The 23,650-nt window shown below is 47.4% G+C and overlaps 1 protein-coding gene across 2 annotated transcripts in view; it reads right to left on the bottom strand.

The window, feature by feature from the left end:
- The window catches only part of LOC118379382 (collagen alpha-1(XIV) chain-like), a 208,860-nt gene that overhangs the window by 105,176 nt on the left and 80,034 nt on the right, over positions 1 to 23,650 (bottom strand). The window contains exons 10-18 of one of the 2 annotated variants that reach the window (XM_052502717.1): positions 21,957 to 22,096; positions 20,460 to 20,586; positions 20,127 to 20,266; positions 16,714 to 16,846; positions 16,343 to 16,378; positions 14,964 to 15,106; positions 10,389 to 10,521; positions 3,365 to 3,487; positions 865 to 1,014 (exon numbers count right to left, since the gene is read on the bottom strand). In XM_052502717.1, the coding sequence (XP_052358677.1) occupies positions 865 to 1,014; positions 3,365 to 3,487; positions 10,389 to 10,521; positions 14,964 to 15,106; positions 16,343 to 16,378; positions 16,714 to 16,846; positions 20,127 to 20,266; positions 20,460 to 20,586; positions 21,957 to 22,096 (1,125 nt within the window). The remainder of the gene's footprint in view (positions 1 to 864; positions 1,015 to 3,364; positions 3,488 to 10,388; positions 10,522 to 14,963; positions 15,107 to 16,342; positions 16,379 to 16,713; positions 16,847 to 20,126; positions 20,267 to 20,459; positions 20,587 to 21,956; positions 22,097 to 23,650) is intronic. The other variant, XM_052502716.1, reaches the window with a different exon arrangement.

Genomic DNA, 23,650 nt, shown 5'->3' with positions numbered 1-23,650 from the left:
GCCAGGCCTAATCGCCCAACTTCAGTGTCCAACCTCACTAATGCTCTTGTGGCTGAATGGAAGCAAGTCCGAGCAGCAATGTTCCAACATCTAGTGGAAAGCCTTCCCAGAAGAGTGGAGGCTGTTATAGCAGCAAAGGCAGGACCAACTCCATATTAATATGCCCATGATTGTGGAATGAGATGTTCGACAAGCAGGTGTCCACATACTTTTAGTCATGTGGTGTACTTCACTTTGAGAACAAGCGTTTCACGCGGCATCCAAAGTGACTGCTTGGTATTTGGCAGTTGGAAGAGTCCTTGACCCTTGACCCTAAGGCTCCCTTTGTTGTAGTCTTGAACTGCAACAGGAGTCTACCTAAACTACCTGAACACCATTCACCAGCCCTAACGTGTAGTGGTGGTGTGTGTGTGTGGGGGGGGGTTGGCTGGATCCTGTGGTGTAGGAGGTGATGACACACACACACACACACACGCACACACACACACACACACACACACACACACACACACACACACACACACACACACACACACACACACACACACACACACACACACACACACACACACACACACACACACACACAGCGCCAGCAACACACACGCACACAAACACATACAGGGTCAGCAACACACACACACAGCGCCAGCAACACACACACACACACACACACACACACACACACACACACACACACACACACACACACACACACACAGGGTCACAACACACACACACAGCACACACACACACACACACACACACACACACACAGCGCCAGCAACACACACTCACACAAACACATACAGGGTCAGCAACACACACACACACACAGCCTGACCAATAGAGCCAATATATTACATGTCTTCGCGGTGCCCTGGAGAGGCTGGCTGGATCCCGTGGTGTAGGAAGAGATGACCTTCACAGTGTACTCAGTGTCACTCTGCAGGTTCAGGATCAGCATGGTGTTGACGTCGTCTCCCACAAAGGTCTCCAGAGCTGACCCCGGCACTGTAGGAAACACAGAGACTGGCTCAGCAACACGCATAGACACACAGACACACACACACACACACACACACACACACACACACACACACACACACACACACACACACACACACACACACACACACACACACACACACACACACACACACACACACACACACACACAGACACACACACACACACACACACACATCATGTTGCACCTGAAGTTCAAAACCAAATGTATTTGAAGGCAGTCTGGACAATGAGGAAGGGAGGCGCAGGCAGAGAGAAGGGAAGAAGGGAAGGGAACATGTATTGTAGTGAGAGTAAGCACTTCTCCTCTGACAGACTGAGGCAGAGCCCCCTGTTCCTCTTGTTGTAGAAGGCATTCAATCTAGGTGGAGGACCCATTTCTCTAGACCACAGGGCAGGGCATTCAATCTAGGTGAAGGACCCATTTCTCTAGACCACAGGGCAGGGCATTCAATCTAGGTGGAGGACCCATTTCTCTGGACCACAGGACAGGGTATTAAATCTAGGTGGAGGACCCATTTCTCTAGACCACAGGGCAGGGTATTAAATCTAGGTGGAGGACCCATTTCTCTAGACCACAGGGACAGGGTATTAAATCTAGGTGGAGGACCCATTTCTCTGGACCACAGGACAGGGTATTACATCTAGGTGGAGGACCCATTTCTCTGGACCACAGGACAGTTTAAAGAGCTTCTAATAGAAAGCAGAGGCTGTCACAGGATGCAACCCAAATGGCAACCAATCCCCTATGTAGTGTACTACTTTTGACCGGAGCTCTTTGGATCCTTATAGGGAATAGGGTCCCCATAGGGCTCTGGTCAAAAGTAGTGCACTATCTTGGGAATAGGGTCCCATAGGGCTCTGATCAAAAGTAGTGCACTATATAGGGAATAGGGTCCCATAGGGCTCTGATCAAAAGTAGTGCACTACATAGGGACCAGGTTTCCATTTGGAACACAACCACAGACTCTTTCTTCTTTCTGTTCTCATGTAGTTTCTCCAAGTAGGAAACAAAGCTGAGGGATATTTCCCCACACGCTGTGTTACACCCACATCAAGCCTTCTGTTTACAATGGAAAATGACTGAGACGGCAGACTGAATAATGGTGTTTAAAAGACTGTCTGAGACGGCAGACTGAATAATGGTGTTTAAAAGACTGTCTGAGACGGCAGACTGAATAATGGTGTTTAAAAGACTGTCTGAGACGGCAGACTGAATAATGGTGTTTAAAAGACTGTCTGAGACGGCAGACTGAATAATGGTGTTTAAAAGACTGTCTGAGACGGCAGACTGAATAATGGTGTTTAAAAGACTGTCTGAGACGGCACGACTGAATAATGACTGAATAATGGTGTTTAAAAGACTGTCTGAGACGGCAGACTGAATAATGGTGTTTAAAAGACTGTCTGAGACGGCAGACTGAATAATGGTGTTTAAAAGATTGTCTGAGACGGCAGACTGAATAATGGTGTTTAAAAGACTGTCTGAGACGGCAGACTGAATAATGGTGTTTAAAAGACTGTCTGAGACGGCAGACAGAATAATGGTGTTTAAGACTGTCTGAGACGGCAGACTGAATAATGGTGTTTAAAAGACTGTCTGAGACGGCAGACTGAATAATGGTGTTTAAAAGACTGTCTGAGACGGCAGACTGAATAATGGTGTTTAAAAGACTGACTGAGACGGCAGACTGAATAATGGTGTTTAAAAGACTGTCTGAGACGGCAGACTGAATAATGGTGTTTAAAAGACTGTCTGAGACGGCAGACTGAATAATGGTGTTTAAAAGACTGTCTGAGACGGCAGACTGAATAATGGTGTTTAAAAGACTGTCTGAGACGGCAGACTGAATAATGGTGTTTAAAAGACTGTCTGAGACGGCAGACTGAATAATGGTGTTTAAAAGACTGTCTGAGACGGCAGACTGAATAATGGTGTTTAAAAGACTGTCTGAGACGGCAGACTGAATAATGGTGTTTAAAAGACTGTCTGAGACGGCAGACTGAATAATGGTGTTTAAAAGATTGAGACGAGAGAGGTGTGTATTGTAACGTGTGTATTATAACATGTGTGTATTGTAACATGTGTGTATTGTAACATGTGTGTATTGTAACAGGTGTGTATTGTAACAGTTGTGTATTGTAACAGTTGTGTATTGTAACAGTTGTGTATTGTAACAGGTGTGTATTGTAACAGGTGTGTATTGTAACAGGTGTGTATTATAACAGGTGTGTATTGTAACAGGTGTGTATTATAACAGGTGTGTATTATAACATGTGTGTATTGTAACAGGTGTGTATTATAACAGGTGTATTGTAACAGGTGTGTACGTACCAGAGGTGGGTTGGTAGACTACCCTGAAGCCCAACGTGGGAGAAGGAGGCGTGTCCCAGGTGATGCGGAAGCGACTGAACCACTCCTCAGACACCCTCAGGTTGCTAGGCGCCGAGAGGGGCACTGACAATACAAGAGCGGTAGAGAAACTGTCACTTATACACTGTGGTTTACGGTAAAATGGTGAAGATGCCATTCAAAATGATTGGTAGAGAAACTGTCACTTATACACTGTGGTTTACGGTAAAATGGTGAAGATGATTGGTAGAGAAACTGTCACTTATACACTGTGGTTTACGGTAAAATGGTGAAGATGATTGGTAGAGAAACTGTCACTTATACACTGTGGTTTACGGTAAAATGGTGAAGATGATTGGTAGAGAAACTGTCACTTATACACTGTGGTTTACGGTAAAATGGTGAAGATGATTGGTAGAGAAACTGTCACTTATACACTGTGGTTTACGGTAAAATGGTGAAGATGATTGATAGAGAAACTGTCACTTATACACTGTGGTTTACGGTAAAATGGTGAAGATGATTGATAGAGAAACTGTCACTTATACACTGTGGTTTACGGTACGCTGTTAGGCTGCAGTCAATTGTTATGGTATTGCACCAATATGCAAACCACAGATTCCATCCATCCAAAACACTGAGAGTTATTAAAGTCATATGTATGTGTGATTTATGAACTATTGTGTTTTTACAAGGTTTGGGGTTTCATTTGGAATACAAGCTCGCCAAAGCCAAAGGGACTGTACTCTCTCTGCTCTCTACTTTAAAAACACATTTGACTCATATTCACTGTGGCATTTTCATTTAAATCTTAAAGAGGAGACAATCCCAGTCTGAAAAAGCACCCCTTTCCCTATAGGCTGCACTACTGTCGGTCTGAGCCTTACGGGCCGTGCCGCGGAACACGAGTACAACTTGAGACGGTCTGGTCACACGGATTTCTTAGGTGACAAAGATCCGGATGGATATTGTCATTTGTCAGCGTAGTAACAAACCCCCCCTAGCAACCCACGCATCCCTAAACAGTTCACTCTGTTCACACACACCCTTCTTGTTGGCAGAGAGAAAACATTGCAGTTTTAAAGTGAATTTCCTGCATTTGTACACATTTTCCATGTCTTACGTGTGTTCATAATGATACCAGGAGTTGAACACCAAACAAATGTTTATTTATTTATTTTTAGTCGGGGCCCTCGGTCCGTATTGACCCCGTTCTGTGTCCGGATCTGTCCCTCGGTCCGTATTGACCCCGTTCTGTGTCCGGATCTGTCCCTCGGTCCGTATTGACCCCGTTCTGTGTCCGGATCTGTCCCTCGGTCCGTAGATGTGTCCGGATCTGTCCCTCGGTCCGTATTGAAACTGTCCGGATCTGTCCCTCGGTCCGTATTGACCCGGTTCTGTGTCCGGATCTGTCCCTCGGTCCCAATTGACCCCTTATACACTGTTCTGTGTCCGGATCCGGCCCTCGGTCCGTATTGACCCCGTTCTGTGTCCGGATCTGTCCCTCGGTCCGTATTGACCCTGTTCTGTGTCCGGATCTGTCCCTGGTCCGAAGATGATTGTGTCCGGAAACTGTCCTTATCCGTACACCCCGTTCTGTGTTCTGTCCCTCGGTCCGTATTGGTGAAGATGTGTCCGGATCTGTCCCTCGGTCTGTAACTGACCCTTCTGTGTCCGGATCTGTCCCTCGGTCCGTATTGACCCCGTTCTGTGTCCGGATCTGGTGGTCCGTATTGACCCGGTTCTGTGTCCGGATCCGGCCCTCGGCCCGTATTGACCCGTTCTGTGTCCGGATCTGTCCCTCGGTCCGTATTGACCCGGTTCTGTGTCCGGATCTGGCCCTCGGCCCGTATTGACCCGGTTCTGTGTCCGGATCTGTCCTCGGTCCGTATTGACCCTGTTCTGTGTCCGGATCTGTCCCTCGGTCCGTATTGACCCCGTTCTGTGTCCGGATCTGTCCCTCGGGCCGTATTGACCCCGTTCTGTGTCCGGATCTGTCCCTCGGTCCGTATTGACCCCGTTCTGTGTCCGGATCTGTCCCTCGGTCCGTATTGACCCCGATCTGTGTCCGGATCTGTCCCTCGGTCCGTATTGACCCCGTTCTGTGTCCGGATCTGTCCCTCGGTCCGTATTGACCCGGTTCTGTGTCCGGAACTGTCCCTCGGTCCGTATTGACCCCGTTCTGTGTCCGGATCTCTCCCCTCGGTCCGTATTGACCCCGTTCTGTGTCCGGATCCAGCCCTCTCCGTATTGACCCCGTTCTGTGTCCGGATCTGTCCCTCGGTCCATATGACCCCCTTCTGTGTCCGGATCTGGGCCTCGGTCCGTATTGACCCCGTTCTGTGTCCGGATCTGGCCCGTATTGACCCCGGTGTCCCCTCGGTCCGTATTGACCCCGTTCTGTGTCCGGATCTGGCCCTCGGTCCGTATTGACCCCGTTCTGTGTCCGGATCCGGCCCTCGGCCTATTGACCCGTTCTGTGTCCGGATCTGTCCCTCGGTCCGTATTGACCCATTCTGTGTCCGGATCTGTCCCTCGGTCCGTATTGACCCCGTTCTGTGTCCGGATCTGTCCCTCGGTCCGTATTCTGACCCTGTCCCTCGTTCTGACCCGTTCTGTCCGGATCTGTCCCTCGGTCCGTATTGACCCGTTCTGTGTCCGGATCTGTCCCTCGGTCCGTATTGACCCCGTTCTGTGTCCGGATCTGTCCCTCGGTCCGTATTGACCCCGTTCTGTGTCCGGATCTGTCCCTCGGTCCGTATTGACCCCGTTCTGTGTCCGGATCTCTCCCTCGGTCCGTATTGACCCCGTTCTGTGTCCGGATCAGCCCTCGGTCCGTATTGACCCCGTTCTGTGTCCGGATCTGTCCCTCGGTCCGTATTGACCCCGTTCTGTGTCCGGATCTGTCCCTCGGTCCGTATTGACCCCGTTCTGTGTCCGGATCTGTCCCTCGGTCCGTATTGACCCCGTTCTGTGTCCACACACCCTTCGGATCTGTCCCTCGGTCCGTATTGACCCGTTCTGTGTCCGGATCCGGCCTCGGTCCGTATTGACCCTGTTCTGTGTCCGGATCTGTCCCTCGGTGTGTTGACCCCGTTCTGATCTGTCCCTCGGTCCGTATTGACCCCGTTCTGTGTCCGGATCTGTCCCTCGGTCCGTATTGACCCCGTTCTGTGTCCGGATCTGTCCCTCGGTCCGTATTGACCCCGTTCTGTGTCCGGATCTGTCCCTCGGTCCGTATTGACCCCGTTCTGTGTCCGGATCTGTCCCTCGGTCCGTATTGACCCCGTTCTGTGTCCGGATCTGTCCCTCGGTCCGTATTGACCCCGTTCTGTGTCCGGATCTGTCCCTCGGTCCGTATTGACCCCGTTCTGTGTCCGGATCTGTCCCTCGGTCCGTATTGACCCCGTTCTGTGTCCGGATCTGTCCCTCGGTCCGTATTGACCCCGTTCTGTGTCCGGATCTGTCCCTCGGTCCGTATTGACCCGTTCTGTGTCCGGATCTGTCCCTCGGTCCGTATTGACCCGTTCTGTGTCCGGATCTGTCCCTCGGCCCGTATTGACCCCGTTCTGTGTCCGGATCTGTCCCTCGGTCCGTATTGACCCCGTTCTGTGTCCGGATCTGTCCCTCGGTCCGTATTGACCCGTTCTGTGTCCGGATCTGTCCCTCGGTCCGTATTGACCCCGTTCTGTGTCCGGATCTGTCCCTCGGTCCGTATTGACCCCGTTCTGTGTCCGGATCTGTCCCTCGGTCCGTATTGACCCCGTTCTGTGTCCGGATCTGTCCCTCGGTCCGTATTGACCCCGTTCTGCGTCCGGATCTGTCCCTCGGTCCGTATTGACCCCGTTCTGTGTCCGGATCTGTCCCTCGGTCCGTATTGACCCCGTTCTGTGTCCGGATCTGTCCCTCGGTCCGTATTGACCCCGTTCTGTGTCCGGATCTGTCCCTCGGTCTGTATTGACCCCGTTCTGTGTCCGGATCTGTCCCTCGGTCCATATTGATCCCGTTCTGTGTCCAGATCTGGGCCCTCGGTCCGTATTGACCCCGTTCTGTGTCCGGATCCGGCCCTCGGCCCGTATTGACGGCAGGGTAGCCTAGTGGTTAGAGCGTTGGACTAGTAACCGGGCTGACAAGGTACAAATCTGTCGTTCTGCCCCTGAACAGGCAGTTATCCCACTGTTCCCAGGCCGTCATTGAAAATAAGAATGTGTTCTTAACTGACTTGCCTGGTTAAATAAAGGTCAAATAAAAAATTGAAAAAATTTAACCCGTTCTGTGTCCGGGTCCGGCCCGCGGTCCGTATTGACCCCGTTCTGTGTCCGGCCCGCGGTCCACCAGCTGAGTATGACTGATGTAGTGAAAAGGATACCGTTTTGGATGCATCACCAGCTTGCTATTGGTAGAGTGTTTAATCATTCAGACAATGATGTTGAGCTGAGTGTATATAATCAATTACAGCATGAGGAAGTGTTTCAGTGGCTCATGACTGAGAACAGACTGACTGTGTGATTATGAATGGCTTTCATTAAGCTTATTAATGGACATGATCAATAATTTCTGGCTGTCCATTTACAGCGTCCTCAGAGGGTGATGACAGGGAACCGACACACTGGGAACATTTTCCACCTGCTGTAACTAGTCTGACTGAGGTGGTTCACTGAACTTAGTGGGATTGGTATCTAGGTGGACAACCCTCCTCAACCACATGCCTAACATTTGATTTTGATTTGATTTATTTTATTACAGTGTCATGCATCTTAAGGATGCCCCGCCCACATGGAGTCTTGCATCTTCAGGATGCCCCGCCCACATGGAGCCATGCATCTTCAGGATGCCCCGCCCACATGGAGTCATGCATCTTCAGGATGCAACGAAAACATGCGGTCTCTCCTTCACTGCAGCCGAGGTGAGTAAGACATTTAAATGTGTTAACCCTCGCAAGGCTGCAGGCCCAGACGGCATCCCCAGCCGCGCCCTCAGAGCATGCGCAGACCAGCTGGCCGGTGTGTTTACGGACATATTCAATCAATCCCTATACCAGTCTGCTGTTCCCACATGCTTCAAAAGGGCCACCATTGTTCCTGTTCCCAAGAAAGCTAAGGTAACTGAGCTAAACGACTACCGCCCCGTAGCACTCACTTCCGTCATCATGAAGTGCTTTGAGAGACTAGTCAAGGACCATATCACCTCCACCCTACCGGACACCCTAGACCCACTCCAATTTGCTTACCGCCCAAATAGGTCCACAGACGATGCAATCTCAACCACACTGCACACTGCCCTAACCCATCTGGACAAGAGGAATACCTATGTGAGAATGCTGTTCATCGACTACAGCTCAAAATTCAACACCATAGTACCCTCCAAGCTCATCATCAAGCTCGAGACCCTGGGTCTCGACCCCGCCCTGTGCAACTGGGTACTGGACTTCTTGACGGGCCGCCCCCAGGTGGTGAGGGTAGGCAACAACATCTCCTCCCCGCTGATCCTCAACACTGGGGCCCCACAAGGGTGCGTTCTGAGCCCTCTCCTGTACTCCCTGTTCACCCACGACTGCGTGGCCACGCACGCCTCCAACTCAATCATCAAGTTTGCGGACGACACAACAGTGGTAGGCTTGATTACCAACAACGACGAGACGGCCTACAGGGAGGAGGTGAGGGTGGTGTGGTGTCAGGAAAATAACCTCACACTCAACGTCAACAAAACTAAGGAGATGATTGTGGACTTCAGGAAACAGCAGAGGGAACACCCCCCTATCCACATCGATGGAACAGTAGTGGAGAGGGTAGCAAGTTTTAAGTTCCTCGGCATACACATCACAGACAAACTGAATTGGTCCACTCACACAGACAGCATCGTGAAGAAGGCGCAGCAGCGCCTCTTCAACCTCAGGAGGCTGAAGAAATTTGGCTTGTCACCTAAAGCACTCACAAACTTCTACAGATGCACAATTGAGAGCATCCTGGCGGGCTGTATCACCGCCTGGTACGGCAACTGCTCCGCCCTCAACCGTAAGGCTCTCCAGAGGGTAGTGAGGTCTGCACAACGCATCACCGGGGGCAAACTGCCTGCCCTCCAGGACACCTACACCACCCGATGTTACAGGAAGGCCATAAAGATCATCAAGGACATCAACCACCCGAGCCACTGCCTGTTCACCAGATCATCCAGAAGGCGAGGTCAGTACAGGTGCATCAAAGCTGGGACCGAGAGACTGAAAAACAGCTTCTATCTCAAGGCCATCAGACTGTTAAACAGCCACCACTAACATTGAGTGGCTGCTGCCAACACACTGACACTGACTCAACTCCAGCCACTTTAATAATGGGAATTGATGGGAAATTATGTAAATATATCACTAGCCACTTTAAACAATGCTACCTTATATAATGTTACTTACCCTACATTATTCATCTCATATGCATACGTATATACTGTACTCTATATCATCGACTGCATCCTTATGTAATACATGTATCACTAGCCACAAATCTCAACCAGCTTCATGAGGTAGTCACCTGGAATGCATTTCAATTAACAGGATTGCCTTGTTAAAAGTTAATTTGTGGAATCAGTTGTGTTGTGACAAAGTAGAGGTGGTATACAGAAGAGAGCCCTATTTGGTAAAAGACCAAGTCCATATTATGGCAAGAACAACTCAACACTTCCAGGTGACTAACTGATGAAGCTGGTTGAGAGAATACCAAGAGTGTGCAAAGCCGTCATCAAGGTAAAGGGTGGCTACTTTGAAGAATCTCAAATATAAAATATATTTGGATTTGTTTAACACTTATTTTTTTAGTTACTACATGATTCCATATGTGTTATTTCATAGTTTTGATGTTTATATAGAAATAGGTAAGTAGAGCTCAATATAGAGCTTGAATTGTATCATAGCATTTACCATACACCCCCCACAATAGAGCCAGGTCTATACCCCAGTCATCACTCCAGCCACAAGACCAGCTTCATAGAACCATCCACAAGGAAGGCTGTAACTCACATGTTCTGCCCACTGAAGAAACACTGATGCCGTCCTGTCCATCTGTGTAGACTGGGGTGACCGTCACCTTGTGCTCTGTGTCAGACAGCAGAGGCTGGAGAAGGACTGTGGTCTGCTGCCCAGGCACCAGGACCTGGCGGGCAGAGATTAGACATAGTGTTACACTGTGTGTGTGTGTGTGTGTGTGTGTGTGTGTGTGTGTGTGTGTGTGTGTGTGTGTGTGTGTGTGTGTGTGTGTGTGTGTGTGTGTGTGTGTGTGTGTGTGTGTGTGTGTGTGTGTGTGTGTGTGTGTGTGTGTGTGTGTGTGTGTGCGTGTGCGTGTGCGTGTGGGTTTCTCCTCAGAAATCTATCTGACCTCCAAGTGTGTCTTATTTCACTGCTACCGACACGTCATTAATCAAACATATGGTAACGTCTCATCTAGCCTGTTGATTGGCCAGTTCCCACAGTGGCCAGTAGCTGAACTGACACTTGGCTTTGGGTATGAGGCTGATACCTGGTCTGAAGTTCTTTCCAAACATTTTCACTGCTCTATTCTTCCATTAACAAAATTTTCCTCAACGACAAGACAGTTAAACCTGATATGTTGGTAACGACAAGAAAGATTAACATCTAATGAAAATTCCCAAATCGCACCCTATTCCCTATTCAGCGCACTACTTTTGACCAGGACCCATAGGGTTCCTGTTCCTAAAATAGTGCACTTATATAGGGAATAGGCTTCCATTTGGGACACAAACAAAGTTAGCCTGATATTACCTCTCTGCATAATCATTAGCAGATTAGTAGTATCACGCTGTTCTGGTCGCTCATTAGACTCTTAGACCACAGATAAAAATAGGATTTAAAAAGAAGTTCCCAATGGATGTTACCAACAAAAAAAAGGGTTTGAAATGGTAAAAAGTTCCCTGAGAAGGTTCAACTATGTAAAAGGAATAATATTATAGTATCATTACTTGGAATTAGATCTTGTATGATAGCCTCACCGTATAAACTGTTTTACAAGTCCTCTATGATCCATCTTCCCTGGTCGGTCTGGGCTTTTCTTTTTTTTTTTATCCCATCTTGTGGGAAGTGTCAATCCCCATACCGTGGAAATGGACTGTCCACCAGGCATGTGGTGTTTAAATCGGAACTGCCAAGTAGTTGGTTCGAGCCCAAAGTGAACGTTCCTAAATGTCCTCTCTAGGAAGCCATATCCTCACATGATAGAGGAGTGAGAGGCTAAACCCAAACCCCATCCCTATCCTCCATCCCATCCCCCCCTGCCCTGTCAGACCCCACACCAGAGCTGAACTGTCCTGAGTCCTGCACAACAACTCTGATTAACGGAGCTGTCCAATAGACACGTGGTGCTGAAACAGACCTGCTAGGGGAGTTGGCTTGACTCAGCCCAAAACTAAACGATCTGAAAGTCCCAACCGTTCTCTCTAAGGAGCATGTCCTCACAGGTCTCTACTTCAGTCTGTGGGGTAATTGGGATTCTTCAGAATAAAAAAAAATAATAAAAAAACTCTGTGGATGTGTCCCAAATTACACCCTATTCCCTATGTAGTGCACTACTTTTGACCAGAGCCCTATGGGGACCCTATTCCCTAAGTAGTGCACTACTTTTGACCAGAACACTATGGGCCCTATATAAGGAACAGAGTGCCGTATGGGGTGCAGTCAGTGTGTTCCATTCGTTCCTCAGTGACCTAAATGCTTGTTGAAAAGATAATGGAAGTTCCTCCACGTTGCTCCGTCCCCTCTATCTTCCCCAACACAGCAGGAGCCGGGGAGATGCAGAGGTCCCAGGTGGAAATTAAAATACGAGTGAAGGACAAAGAATAGATAGAGGGTTTAAGTGCTGAATCACTGAGTCCCTTGGCCCCATAGGGCTCTGTGGAGGTTGGTGCAGAGAGGTGGAAGGGGCTCCAAACTAATAATTTTTCTCATCGTACAAATGAGTCAACACACTGTGATTCTATTGAACACACTGGAGAATAAAATGGTGTGATTCTATTGAACACACTGGAGAATAAAATGGTGTGATTCTATTGAACACACTGGAGAATAAAATGGTGTGATTCTATTGAACACACTGGAGAATAAAATGGTGTGATTCTATTGAACACACTGGATAATAAAATGGTGTGATTCTATTGAACACACTGGAGAATAAAATGGTGTGATTCTATTGAACACACTGGAGAATAAAATGGTGTGATTCTATTGAACACACTGGAGAATAAAATGGTGTGATTCTATTGAACACACTGGAGAATAAAATGGTGTGATTCTATTGAACACACTGGAGAATAAAATGGTGTGATACTATTGAACACACTGGAGAATAAAATGGTGTGATTCTATTTAACACACTGGAGAATAAAATGGTGTGATTCTATTGAACACACTGGAGAATAAAATGGTGTGATTCTATTGAACACACTGGATAATAAAATGGTGTGATTCTATTGAACACACTGGATAATAAAATGGTGTGATTCTATTGAATTTGAGCAGGGAGATTTTAAAAAACTCCAGTCAGATGAAGACTATCTTACATACTAGGTGAAGAATACTTTGGCAAAACAACCTACATTTTACTCATCTATCAGACGTTCTTATCCAGAGCAATGAGGGTTAAGTGCCTTGCTCAAGGGCACATCGACAGATTTTTCACCTAGTTGGCTCCGGGATTTGAACCAGTGACCTTTGGGTTACTGGCACATGCTCTCAACCGCTAGGCTGTCTGCCACCCCGTTCTTTGTTGTCTCCACACATATGCTTCCCTATGTACCAGTCTATTGTTTCTATCATTCTACCACCCACTCATTGTCTTTCCATTCTATGCATTGTCTACAAATAGCCTTTTTGTGAAGGGCATATACATAACAGAGAAGGGTTAAGTTGTCAATGCTTAGTCTGAAGAACAGTCAAAACCCAGGATTTACATTCCAAACGTATCTGTTCTTAATCGGTGACCTTTAGGATCAACAAAACAGGACAACTGAAAGGAAAACAATGAGTTCCACAAGTTTGTCAACCAGATTTCAAATTGGAGGTGTCTTTTCAGAAAACACTCTGAGAAAAAAAGATGCTATCTAGAACCTTAAAGGGTTCTAAGACTGTCCCAATAGGTACAACCCTTTTGGCTCCATGTAGAACCCTTTTGGTTCCAGGTAGAACCCTTTTCTCTAAGAGTGTAGATAGATATTATGCATCCATGCAGTGTGTCAAACTAATCAGTGGATCGACATGTGTCTCAATTTCTGTGCCTTACAGGAATTAGTTCAGTGACTAAGCCACCATGATCAAATAATCAAAGACTTTCATTAGGTTCCAGAGAGCTCAAAGGAGCATGGGTAATAATTTATCTGGTTCCTTTCAAACAGCACTGTGACTGTGTCAGCCAGTTAATTCCACACTGATACACAAATTAGACATGCTCAACAGTAATTACACATTTAAATCATCAGGATCTAACCCCTGGATGGGGACAGCTACAGAACGTGTCCTGTCATCAGGATTTAACCCCTGGATGGGTACAGCTACAGAACGTGTCCTGTCATCAGGATTCACCCCTGGATGAGGACAGCTACAGAACGTGTCCTGTCATCAGGATTGAACCCCTGGATGGGGACAGCTACAGAACGTGTTCTGTCATCAGGATTTAACCCCTGGATGGGTACAGCTACAGAACGTGTCCTGTCATCAGGATTTAACCCCTGGATGGGGACAGCTACAGAACGTGTCCTGTCATCAGGATTTAACCCCTGATGGGTACATTTACAGAACGTGTCCTGTCATCAGGATTTAACCCCTGGATGGGGACAGCTACAGAACGTGTCCTGTCATCAGGATCTCACCCCTGGATGGGGACAGCTACAGAACGTGTCCTGTCATCAGGATTTAACCCCTGGATGAGGACAGCTACAGAACGTGTCCTGTCATCAGGATCTAACCCCTGGATGGGGACAGCTACAGAACGTGTCCTGTCATCAGGATTTAACCCCTGGATGGGGACAGCTACAGAACGTGTCCTGTCATCAGGATTGAACCCCTGGATGTGGACAGCTACAGAACGTGTCCTGTCATCAGGATCTAACCCCTGGATGGGGACAGCTACAGAACGTGTCCTGTCATCAGGATTTAAACCCTGGATGGGGACAGCTACAGAACGTGTCCTGTCATCAGGATCTCACCTCCCTGAGATGATTTTCATTGTGTGGTGCCAAACCATCAAAGTAAGATGCTTGGTTTCTGAACAGAGCTGAGTTACACAGAGTGATCTACCTACAACACACGCATAGGAAAATGACCTCTGAACCCCCTCTGTGATACACTCCACGTACAGTCTATTCCCAAAGGGATGTGAAACCATCCGGACATTAAGATGCCTGGTAACTCTGAGTTCTCTCTATACTCACTGACAACCTAGCGTACAACCAGGTTGCTAAGGTGCAGGACGGTGTGACCAGTGAGAATAAGGAGTGACTTACAATCAGTACCCCACATATCATGATCACTGAACGTAAACCCTTCTTCAGAAATAGCCGGTCTCTGCCTCTAAACGAGCTCCAAACTCACTGACTCCTCGTTGCGGTCTCCTGTGAGGCTGACGTAGGTGACTCTGTACTGGTCCACCTTAGGATCCTCCAGCTGCCATGACACCTCCAGGCTGTAGGTGGTCTCCTCTTGGACCTGCAGGCCTCTCACCGCCTGACGCACCACTGGAGGGGACAGGTAACACAGAGATATTAATGTATCGACTTATTGAATCCTTTTGACCAGGCCAGTTAGCTGATAACAAGCTTGGACAACAGATCTGACTGAGTTCACACAACATGAAATGACTCATCATCAACATATGCAATTATAATCATGATATTCAGCACCATGCAATTTAACAACACAATGCAGTCAATAATCACATCTTTGTAAACCAGGAGTAGTCTGTTATTTTATACCAGCGTGATCAAGTAACAAGTCCTTCTAAAACCAAAGCAAAGCAAACCCTGTCGAAGAGATAACACTCTTAGGGATGGATGTTTTCCTGACCACATTACCTGACCAGGAATAACTGAGCCCTAGCTATGAGATATAACCCAGGTAGAAGAGACTAAATGTCCACCAGGAATAACTCTGAGCCCTAGAAGAGACTAAATGTCCACCAGGAATAACTCTGAGCCCTAGCTATGAGATATAACCCAGGTAGAAGAGACAGGTAGAAGAGACTAAATGTCCACCAGCCCTAATAATATCTGAGCCCTAGATATGAGATATAACCCAGGTAGAAGAGACTAAATGTCCACCAGGAATAACTCTGAGCCCTAGCTATGAGATATAACCCAAGTAGAAGAGACTAAATGTCCACCAGGAATAACTCTGAGCTGTAGCTATGAGATATAACCCAGGTAGAAGAGACTAAATGTCCACCAGGAATAACTCTGAGCCCTAGCTATGAGATATAACCCAGGTAGAAGAGACTAAATGTCCACCAGGAATAACTCTGAGCCCTAGCTATGAGATATAACCCAGGTAGAAGAGACTAAATGTCCACCAGGAATAACTCTGAGCCCTAGCTATGAGATATAACCCAGGTAGAAGAGACTAAATGTCCACCAGGAATAACTCTGAGCCCTAGCTATGAGATATAACCCAGGTAGAAGAGACTAAATGTCCACCAGGAATAACTCTGAGCTGTAGCTATGAGATATAACCCAGGTAGAAGAGACTAAATGACTTCAGACCTGAGAAATACGACAGTAGTTTAAAAGTAGTAAATCTTTGATGATTGAATTTGGAAACTCTAGTTTGGTCCCATATGGTACCATGTGGCTCTCGGCAGGACTATAATCGAGTCAGAGAGACTTGTGGGAGCAGAACGCTTGGTGACAACATGAAAAAGAGCCTTTTCCATTCAACCAATAAGAATAATTTAAACAACAGTCACACCGTTCTAGTACCTGGCGTTGTAGTGGCAACCGTTGTTGTCCTGGCAACTGGAAACAATAGTGATGCAGTTTAGTAAGACAAACAGAGAGAAATACGATACTGGAAACTGAATCAAGTACTACAGTTTAGATTTAGTCAACGTTGCCTACCCAGTGTGGGTGCAGGCTGCACCTCCAGCCAAAGCTGTACCACATCTGATTCAACTCATTAAGTCTTTATTGGACAAAGGGATTAGTTCAATACCTGAATCTGGAGTCTTACTGATACAGCTGGAGTGAAAGCCTGGCCCTCTGCAGATAAGGTCTGATTTAAAGTCACGGACTAAACTGCACAACTGCTGTATGGTGCATAGAGAATGAGTTGAGTTGCATTATTCTCTCACGTGTCGTCTCCACCACTAACACCGCATCACTCTCTGATTGGTCTTTGAAGACGGCTTGGAGCATCACTTCGTACTCTGTGTTAGGGCTCAGTCCACTGAGGAGGAAGGAGTCCACATCACCACTTAGAGCCATCTAGAATACAGAGAGATAGAGGGAGACAGAGAGAGAGAGAGAGAGAGAGAGAGAGAGAGAGAGAGAGAGAGAGAGAGAGAGAGAGAGAGAGAGAGAGAGAGAGAGAGAGAGAGAGAGAGAGAGAGAGAGAGAGAGAGAAACAGAAAGGATAATATACAGCTGCTGTGATCAATATCATTATCATACACTGCTCTTTCATGGATTAACTCAACTAGTCTGCATTGGTGGGTTTTGGGGAAAATCTCTACTGTCCTGATCGACGGAGCCTTTTGGGTCTCAGTGGTGTAACATTCCACCACCCTACCTCACAGTCACAGCTGTACAGTCACAGCCTCACAGCCTGACAATCACAGCCTCACAGCTGTACAGTCACAGCCTCACAGCCTCACAGCTCTACAGTCACAGCCTCACAGCTCTACTACATAGGGCTCAGATCCAAAGTAATGCACTTTACAGGGAACAGGGTGTATCTACTCCAGTGTATCTACTCCACAGTAACATTCCACCACCCTACCTCACAGACAGTGTATCTACTCCACAGTAACATTCCACCCCCTACCTCACAGACACAGTGTATCTACTCCACAGTAACATTCCACCACCCTACCTCACAGACAGTGTATCTACTCCACAGTAACATTCCACCACCCTACCTCACAGACACAGACAGTGTATCTACTCCACAGTAACATTCCACCACCCTACCTCACAGACAGTGTATCTACTCCACAGTAACATTCCACCCCCCTACCTCACAGACACAGTGTATCTACTCCACAGTAACATTCCACCACCCTACCTCACAGACACAGTGTATCTACTCCACAGTAACATTCCACCACCCTACCTCACAGACACAGACAGTGTATCTACTCCACAGTAACATTCCACCCCCCTACCTCACAGACACAGACAGTGTATCTACTCCACAGTAACATTCCACCACCCTACCTCACAGACACAGTGTATCTACTCCACAGTAACATTCCACCACCCTACCTCACAGACACAGACAGTGTATCAACTCCACAGCATCAGCAGTATATTATGTTCTGCTGCGGTGACTCCCGGTAAACACACAGACCTGCAGTGCTATCTGTAAAGACCAGCTAGTTACAGTAGTCAGTCAGGACCCAGGAAAAAGGGCAGACACAGGTGATGCATGAGGCTGGTCAGTCAGTTCCGAGAGCATATTTCACTAGCTTGGGGCCCTAACGGTTTGTGCTTTATAGCCAACTCTAAAGGCTGTGTGTGATAGGAGTTGGCAAAGCAGCACAAACAGATCTGGCAAAAGGCTAATATTTCACCAGCTGGCTAGAGACTGGTGTTCTCTTGTTAAGGACAGATGATCAACACTTTGGATCTGAGCCAGGATCACAGTTATATCAGCCACTAAAAACCTAGTCAATCAGGCACCCAATCAAGTACCAACCTCCTTAGTGGATTGTCCCAGTACTGACCTCCTTAGTGGATTATCCCAGTACCAACCTCCTTAGTGGATTGTCCCAGTACTGACCTCCTTAGTGGATTGTCCCAGTACCAACCTCCTTAGTGGGTTGTCCCAGAACCAACCTCCTTAGTGGGTTGTCCCAGTACCGACCTCCTTAGTGGATTGTCCCAGTACCAACCTCCTTAGTGGGTTGTCCCAGAACCAACCTCCTTAGTGGGTTGTCCCAGAACCAACCTCCTTAGTGGGTTGTCCCAGTACCAACCTCCTTAGTGGGTTGTCCCAGTACCAACCTCCTTAGTGGGTTGTCCCAGTACCAACCTCCTTAGTGGGTTGTCCCAGTACCAACCTCCTTAGTGGGTTGTCCCAGTACCAACCTCCTTAGTGGGTTGTCCCAGTACCAACCTCCTTAGTGGGTTGTCTCAGTACCAACCTCCTTAGTGGGTTGTCTCAGTACCGACCTCCTTAGTGGGTTGTCCCAGTACCAACCTCCTTAGTGGGTTGTCCCAGTACCAACCTCCTTAGTGGGTTGTCTCAGTACTGACCTCCTTAGTGGGTTGTCCCAGTACCGACCTCCTTAGTGGGTTGTCCCAGTACTGACCTCCTTAGTGGGTTGTCTCAGTACTGACCTCCTTAGTGGGTTGTCTCAGTACCAACCTCCTTAGTGGGTTGTCTCAGTACTGACCTCCTTAGTGGGTTGTCCCAGTACCAACCTCCTTAGTGGGTTGTCTCAGTACCAACCTCCTTAGTGGGTTGTCCCAGTACCAACCTCCTTAGTGGGTTGTCCCAGTACCAACCTCCTTAGTGGGTTGTCCCAGTACCAACCTCCTTAGTGGGTTGTCCCAGTACCAACCTCCTTAGTGGGTTGTCCCAGTACTGACCTCCTTAGTGGGTTGTCCCAGTACCAACCTCCTTAGTGGATTGTCCCAGTACCAACCTCCTTAGTGGGTTGTCCCAGTACCAACCTCCTTAGTGGGTTGTCTCAGTACCAACCTCCTTAGTGGATTGTCCCAGTACTGACCTCCTTAGTGGGTTATCCCAGTACCAACCTCCTTAGTGGGTTATCCCAGTACCAACCTCCTTAGTGGGTTGTCCCAGTACCAACCTCCTTAGTGGATTATCCCAGTACCAACCTCCTTAGTGGGTTGTCCCAGTACCAACCTCCTTAGTGGATTGTCCCAGTACCAACCTCCTTAGTGGGTTGTCCCAGTACCAACCTCCTTAGTGGGTTGTCCCAGTACCAACCTCCTTAGTGGGTTGTCCCAGTACCAACCTCCTTAGTGGGTTGTCCCAGTACCAACCTCCTTAGTGGGTTGTCCCAGTACTGACCTCCTTAGTGGGTTATCCCAGTACCAACCTCCTTAGTGGATTATCCCAGTACCAACCTCCTTAGTGGATTGTCCCAGTACTGACCTCCTTAGTGGGTTGTCCCAGTACCAACCTCCTTAGTGGATTATCCCAGTACCAACCTCCTTAGTGGGTTGTCCCAGTACCAACCTCCTTAGTGGATTGTCCCAGTACCAACCTCCTTAGTGGGTTGTCCCAGTACCAACCTCCTTAGTGGGTTGTCCCAGAACCAACCTCCTTAGTGGGTTGTCCCAGAACCAACCTCCTTAGTGGATTATCCCAGTACCAACCTCCTTAGTGGGTTGTCCCAGTACCAACCTCCTTAGTGGATTATCCCAGTACTGACCTCCTTAGTGGGTTGTCCCAGTACCAACCTCCTTAGTGGGTTGTCCCAGTACCAACCTCCATAGTGGGTTGTCTCAGTCCTGACCTCCTTAGTGAGTTGTCCCTGTCCTAACTTCCTTAGTGGGTTGACCCCAAACTGACCTCCTTAGTGTCCCCTCCATCATAAGGAGCCCAGGTCAGTTTGTAGAGGACAATGCCCGGAGCAGAGTGACCCCAGCTGACCCGGAAGCTCTCCGCGGTGACCTCATTGGTCTGGAGGTCAAGAGGTCCTGGCACAGGGTCTATTAGAGAGATCAAACAGCATCATCAGAACAGTAAGATCAGCTATAACATGAAGTAAAACACACATCACTTCTGACTGGAAAAACTCATACTACAGTCCTATTCTGACCTGGTTAGTACCGATAAAATAGCTCCTAAAGGGCAAACCCTGTCCATCTGGCACTACTCTGAGAGACTCTGATTGGTTCTTACCGGTGGTGAAGCTGCCAGAGAGGGCTTCTGATTGGCCCTCGTCGTAGATCCCAAATATGGCTACCTCATACTCCGTTGCAGACGTCAGTTCATTCAGAGTCCAGGACGTGACTGGACCCACATCCACCTAAGGGGAAACAGAGACACACAGTATTGACAGAAGAGAGAGAGACAAACAGTATTGACAGAAGAGAGAGAGACAAACAGTATTGACAGAAGAGAGAGAGAGAGACACACAGTATTGACAGAAGAGAGAGAGAGAGACAAACAGTATTGACAGAAGAGAGAGAGACACACAGTATTGACAGAAGAGAGAGAGAGAGAGAGACAAACAGTATTGACAGAAGAGAGAGAGACACACAGTATTGACAGAAGAGAGAGAGACAAACAGTATTGACAGAAGAGAGAGAGAGAAACACAGTATTGACAGAAGAGAGAGAGAGACACAGTATTGACAGAAGAGAGAGAGAGACAAACAGTATTGACAGAAGAGAGAGAGAAACACAGTAGTGTTGTTCTAGGTTAAATCCCCTAGTGTTGTTCTAGGTTAAATCCCCTAGTGTTGTTCTAGGTTAAATCCCTTTGTGTTGTTCTAGGTTAAATCCCCTAGTGTTGTTCTAGGTTAAATCCCGTAGTGTTGTTCTAGGTTAAATCCCCTAGTCTTGTTCTAGGTTAAATCCCATAGTCTTGTTCTAGGTTAAATCCCCTAGTGTTGTTCTAGGTTAAATCCCCTAGTGTTGTTCTAGGTTAAATCCCCTAGTGTTGTTCTAGGTTAAATCCCCTAGTGTTGTTCTAGGTTAAATCCCCTAGTGTTGTTCTAGGTTAAATCCCCTAGTGTTGTTCTCGGTTAAATCCCCTAGTGTTGTTCTAGGTTAAATCCCCTAGTGTTGTTCTAGGTTAAATCCCCTAGTGTTGTTCTAGGTTAAATCCCCTAGTGTTGTTCTAGGTTAAATCCCCTAGTGTTGTTCTAGGTTAAATCCCCTAGTGTTGTTCTAGGTTAAATCCCCTAGTGTTGTTCTAGGTTAAATCCCCTAGTGTTGTTCTAGGTTAAATCCCCTAGTGTTGTTCTAGGTTAAATCCCCTAGTGTTGTTCTAGGTTAAATCCCCTAGTGTTGTTCTAGGTTAAATCCCCTAGTGTTGTTCTCAGTTAAATCCCCTAGTGTTGTTCTAGGTTAAATCCCCTAGTGTTGTTCTCGGTTAAATCCCCTAGTGTTGTTCTAGGTTAAATCCCCTAGTGTTGTTCTAGGTTAAATCCCCTAGTGTTGTTCTAGGTTAAATCCCTAGTCTTGTTCTAGGTTAAATCCCCTAGTGTTGTTCTAGGTTAAATCCCCTAGTGTTGTTCTAGGTTAAATCCCCTAGTGTTGTTCTCGGTTAAATCCCCTAGTGTTGTTCTAGGTTAAATCCCCTAGTGTTGTTCTAGGTTAAATCCCCTAGTGTTGTTCTAGGTTAAATCCCCTAGTGTTGTTCTAGGTTAAATCCCCTAGTGTTGTCTCTCACCTCATCAGTCTTTAGCCCGTCAGTCTTGACGTACATGATGCGGTATCCTGTCACCTTCCTCGAGGCAGCTTCCCACGACAGTTTGGCTGAGTTGTGGTCCACCTCGGAGAACACAAGGTTCTTGGGAGGGCTCAGTGGCACTGCAGACACAAAGGGGTAAACTCAAAATGTCATGTTGAAGAGATCAATCAATCAATCAAATGTATTTACAGAGCCCTTTTTCCATCAGCAGACACTAAGTGCTATACAGCTACAACTTCTGAAGACAGGAAGACCTTCAGTATATCTGTCCTCGGGAAGACCTACAGTATATCTGTCCTCGTGAAGACCTACAGTATATCTGTCCTCAGGAAGACCCACAGTATATCTGTCCTCAGGAAGACCCACAGTATATCTGTCCTCAGGAAGACCCACAGTATATCTGTCCTCAGGAAGACCCACAGTATATCTGTCCTCAGGAAGACCCACAGTATTCCTGTCCTCAGGAAGACCTACAGTATATCTGTCCTCAGGAAGAACTTCAGTATATCTGTCCTCAGGAAGACCCACAGTATATCTGTCCTCAGGAAGACCCACAGTATATCTGTCCTCAGGAAGACCTTCAGTATATGTGTCCTCAGGAAGACCTTCAGTATATCTGTCCTCGGGAAGACCCACAGTATATCTGTCCTCAGGAAGACCTTCAGTATATGTGTCCTCAGGAAGACCTTCAGTATATCTGTCCTCGGGAAGACCCACAGTATATTTGTCCCCGGGAAGACCTTCAGTATATCTGTCCTCGGGAAGACCCACAGTATATCTGTCCTCAGGAAGACCTTCAGTATATTTGTCCTCGGGAAGACCTTCAGTATATCTGTCCTCGGGAAGACCTTCAGTATATCTGTCCTCAGGAAGACCCACAGTATATCTGTCCTCAGGAAGACCTTCAGTATATCTGTCCTCGGGAAGACCCACAGTATATCTGTCCTCAGGAAGACCCACAGTATACCTGTCCTCAGGAAGACCTTCAGTATATCTGTCCTCGGGAAGACCCACAGTATATCTGTCCTCAGGAAGACCCACAGTATACCTGTCCTCAGGAAGACCTACAGTATATCTGTCCTCGGGAAGACCTTCAGTATATCTGTCCTCAGGAAGACCCACAGTATATCTGTCCTCAGGAAGACCTTCAGTATATCTGTCCTCGGGAAGACCTTCAGTATATCTGTCCTCAGGAAGACCCACAGTATATCTGTCCTCAGGAAGACCCAGAGTATATCTGTCATCAGGAAGACCCACAGTATATCTGTCATCAGGAAGACCCACAGTATATCTGTCATCAGGAAGACCTTCAGTATATCTGTCCTCGGGAAGACCTTCAGTATATCTGTCCTCAGGAAGACCTTCAGTATATCTGTCCTCAGGAAGACCTACAGTATATCTGTCCTCAGGAAGACCTACAGTATATCTGTCCTCAGGAAGACCTTCAGTATATCTGTCATCAGGAAGACCTTCAGTATATCTGTCATCAGGAAGACCCACAGTATATCTGTCATCAGGAAGACCCACAGTATATCTGTCATCAGGAAGACCTTCAGTATATCTGTCCTCGGGAAGACCTTCAGTATATCTGTCCTCGGGAAGACCTTCAGTATATCTGTCCTCAGGAAGACCTACAGTATATCTGTCCTCGGGAAGACCTACAGTATATCTGT

This window comes from Oncorhynchus keta, unplaced genomic scaffold, assembly GCF_023373465.1.
Source record: "Oncorhynchus keta strain PuntledgeMale-10-30-2019 unplaced genomic scaffold, Oket_V2 Un_contig_16010_pilon_pilon, whole genome shotgun sequence".
NCBI lineage: Eukaryota > Metazoa > Chordata > Actinopteri > Salmoniformes > Salmonidae > Oncorhynchus > Oncorhynchus keta.
Note: the sequence above shows the minus strand (reverse complement) of the source record. Positions and strands in the feature narration are given on the sequence as shown.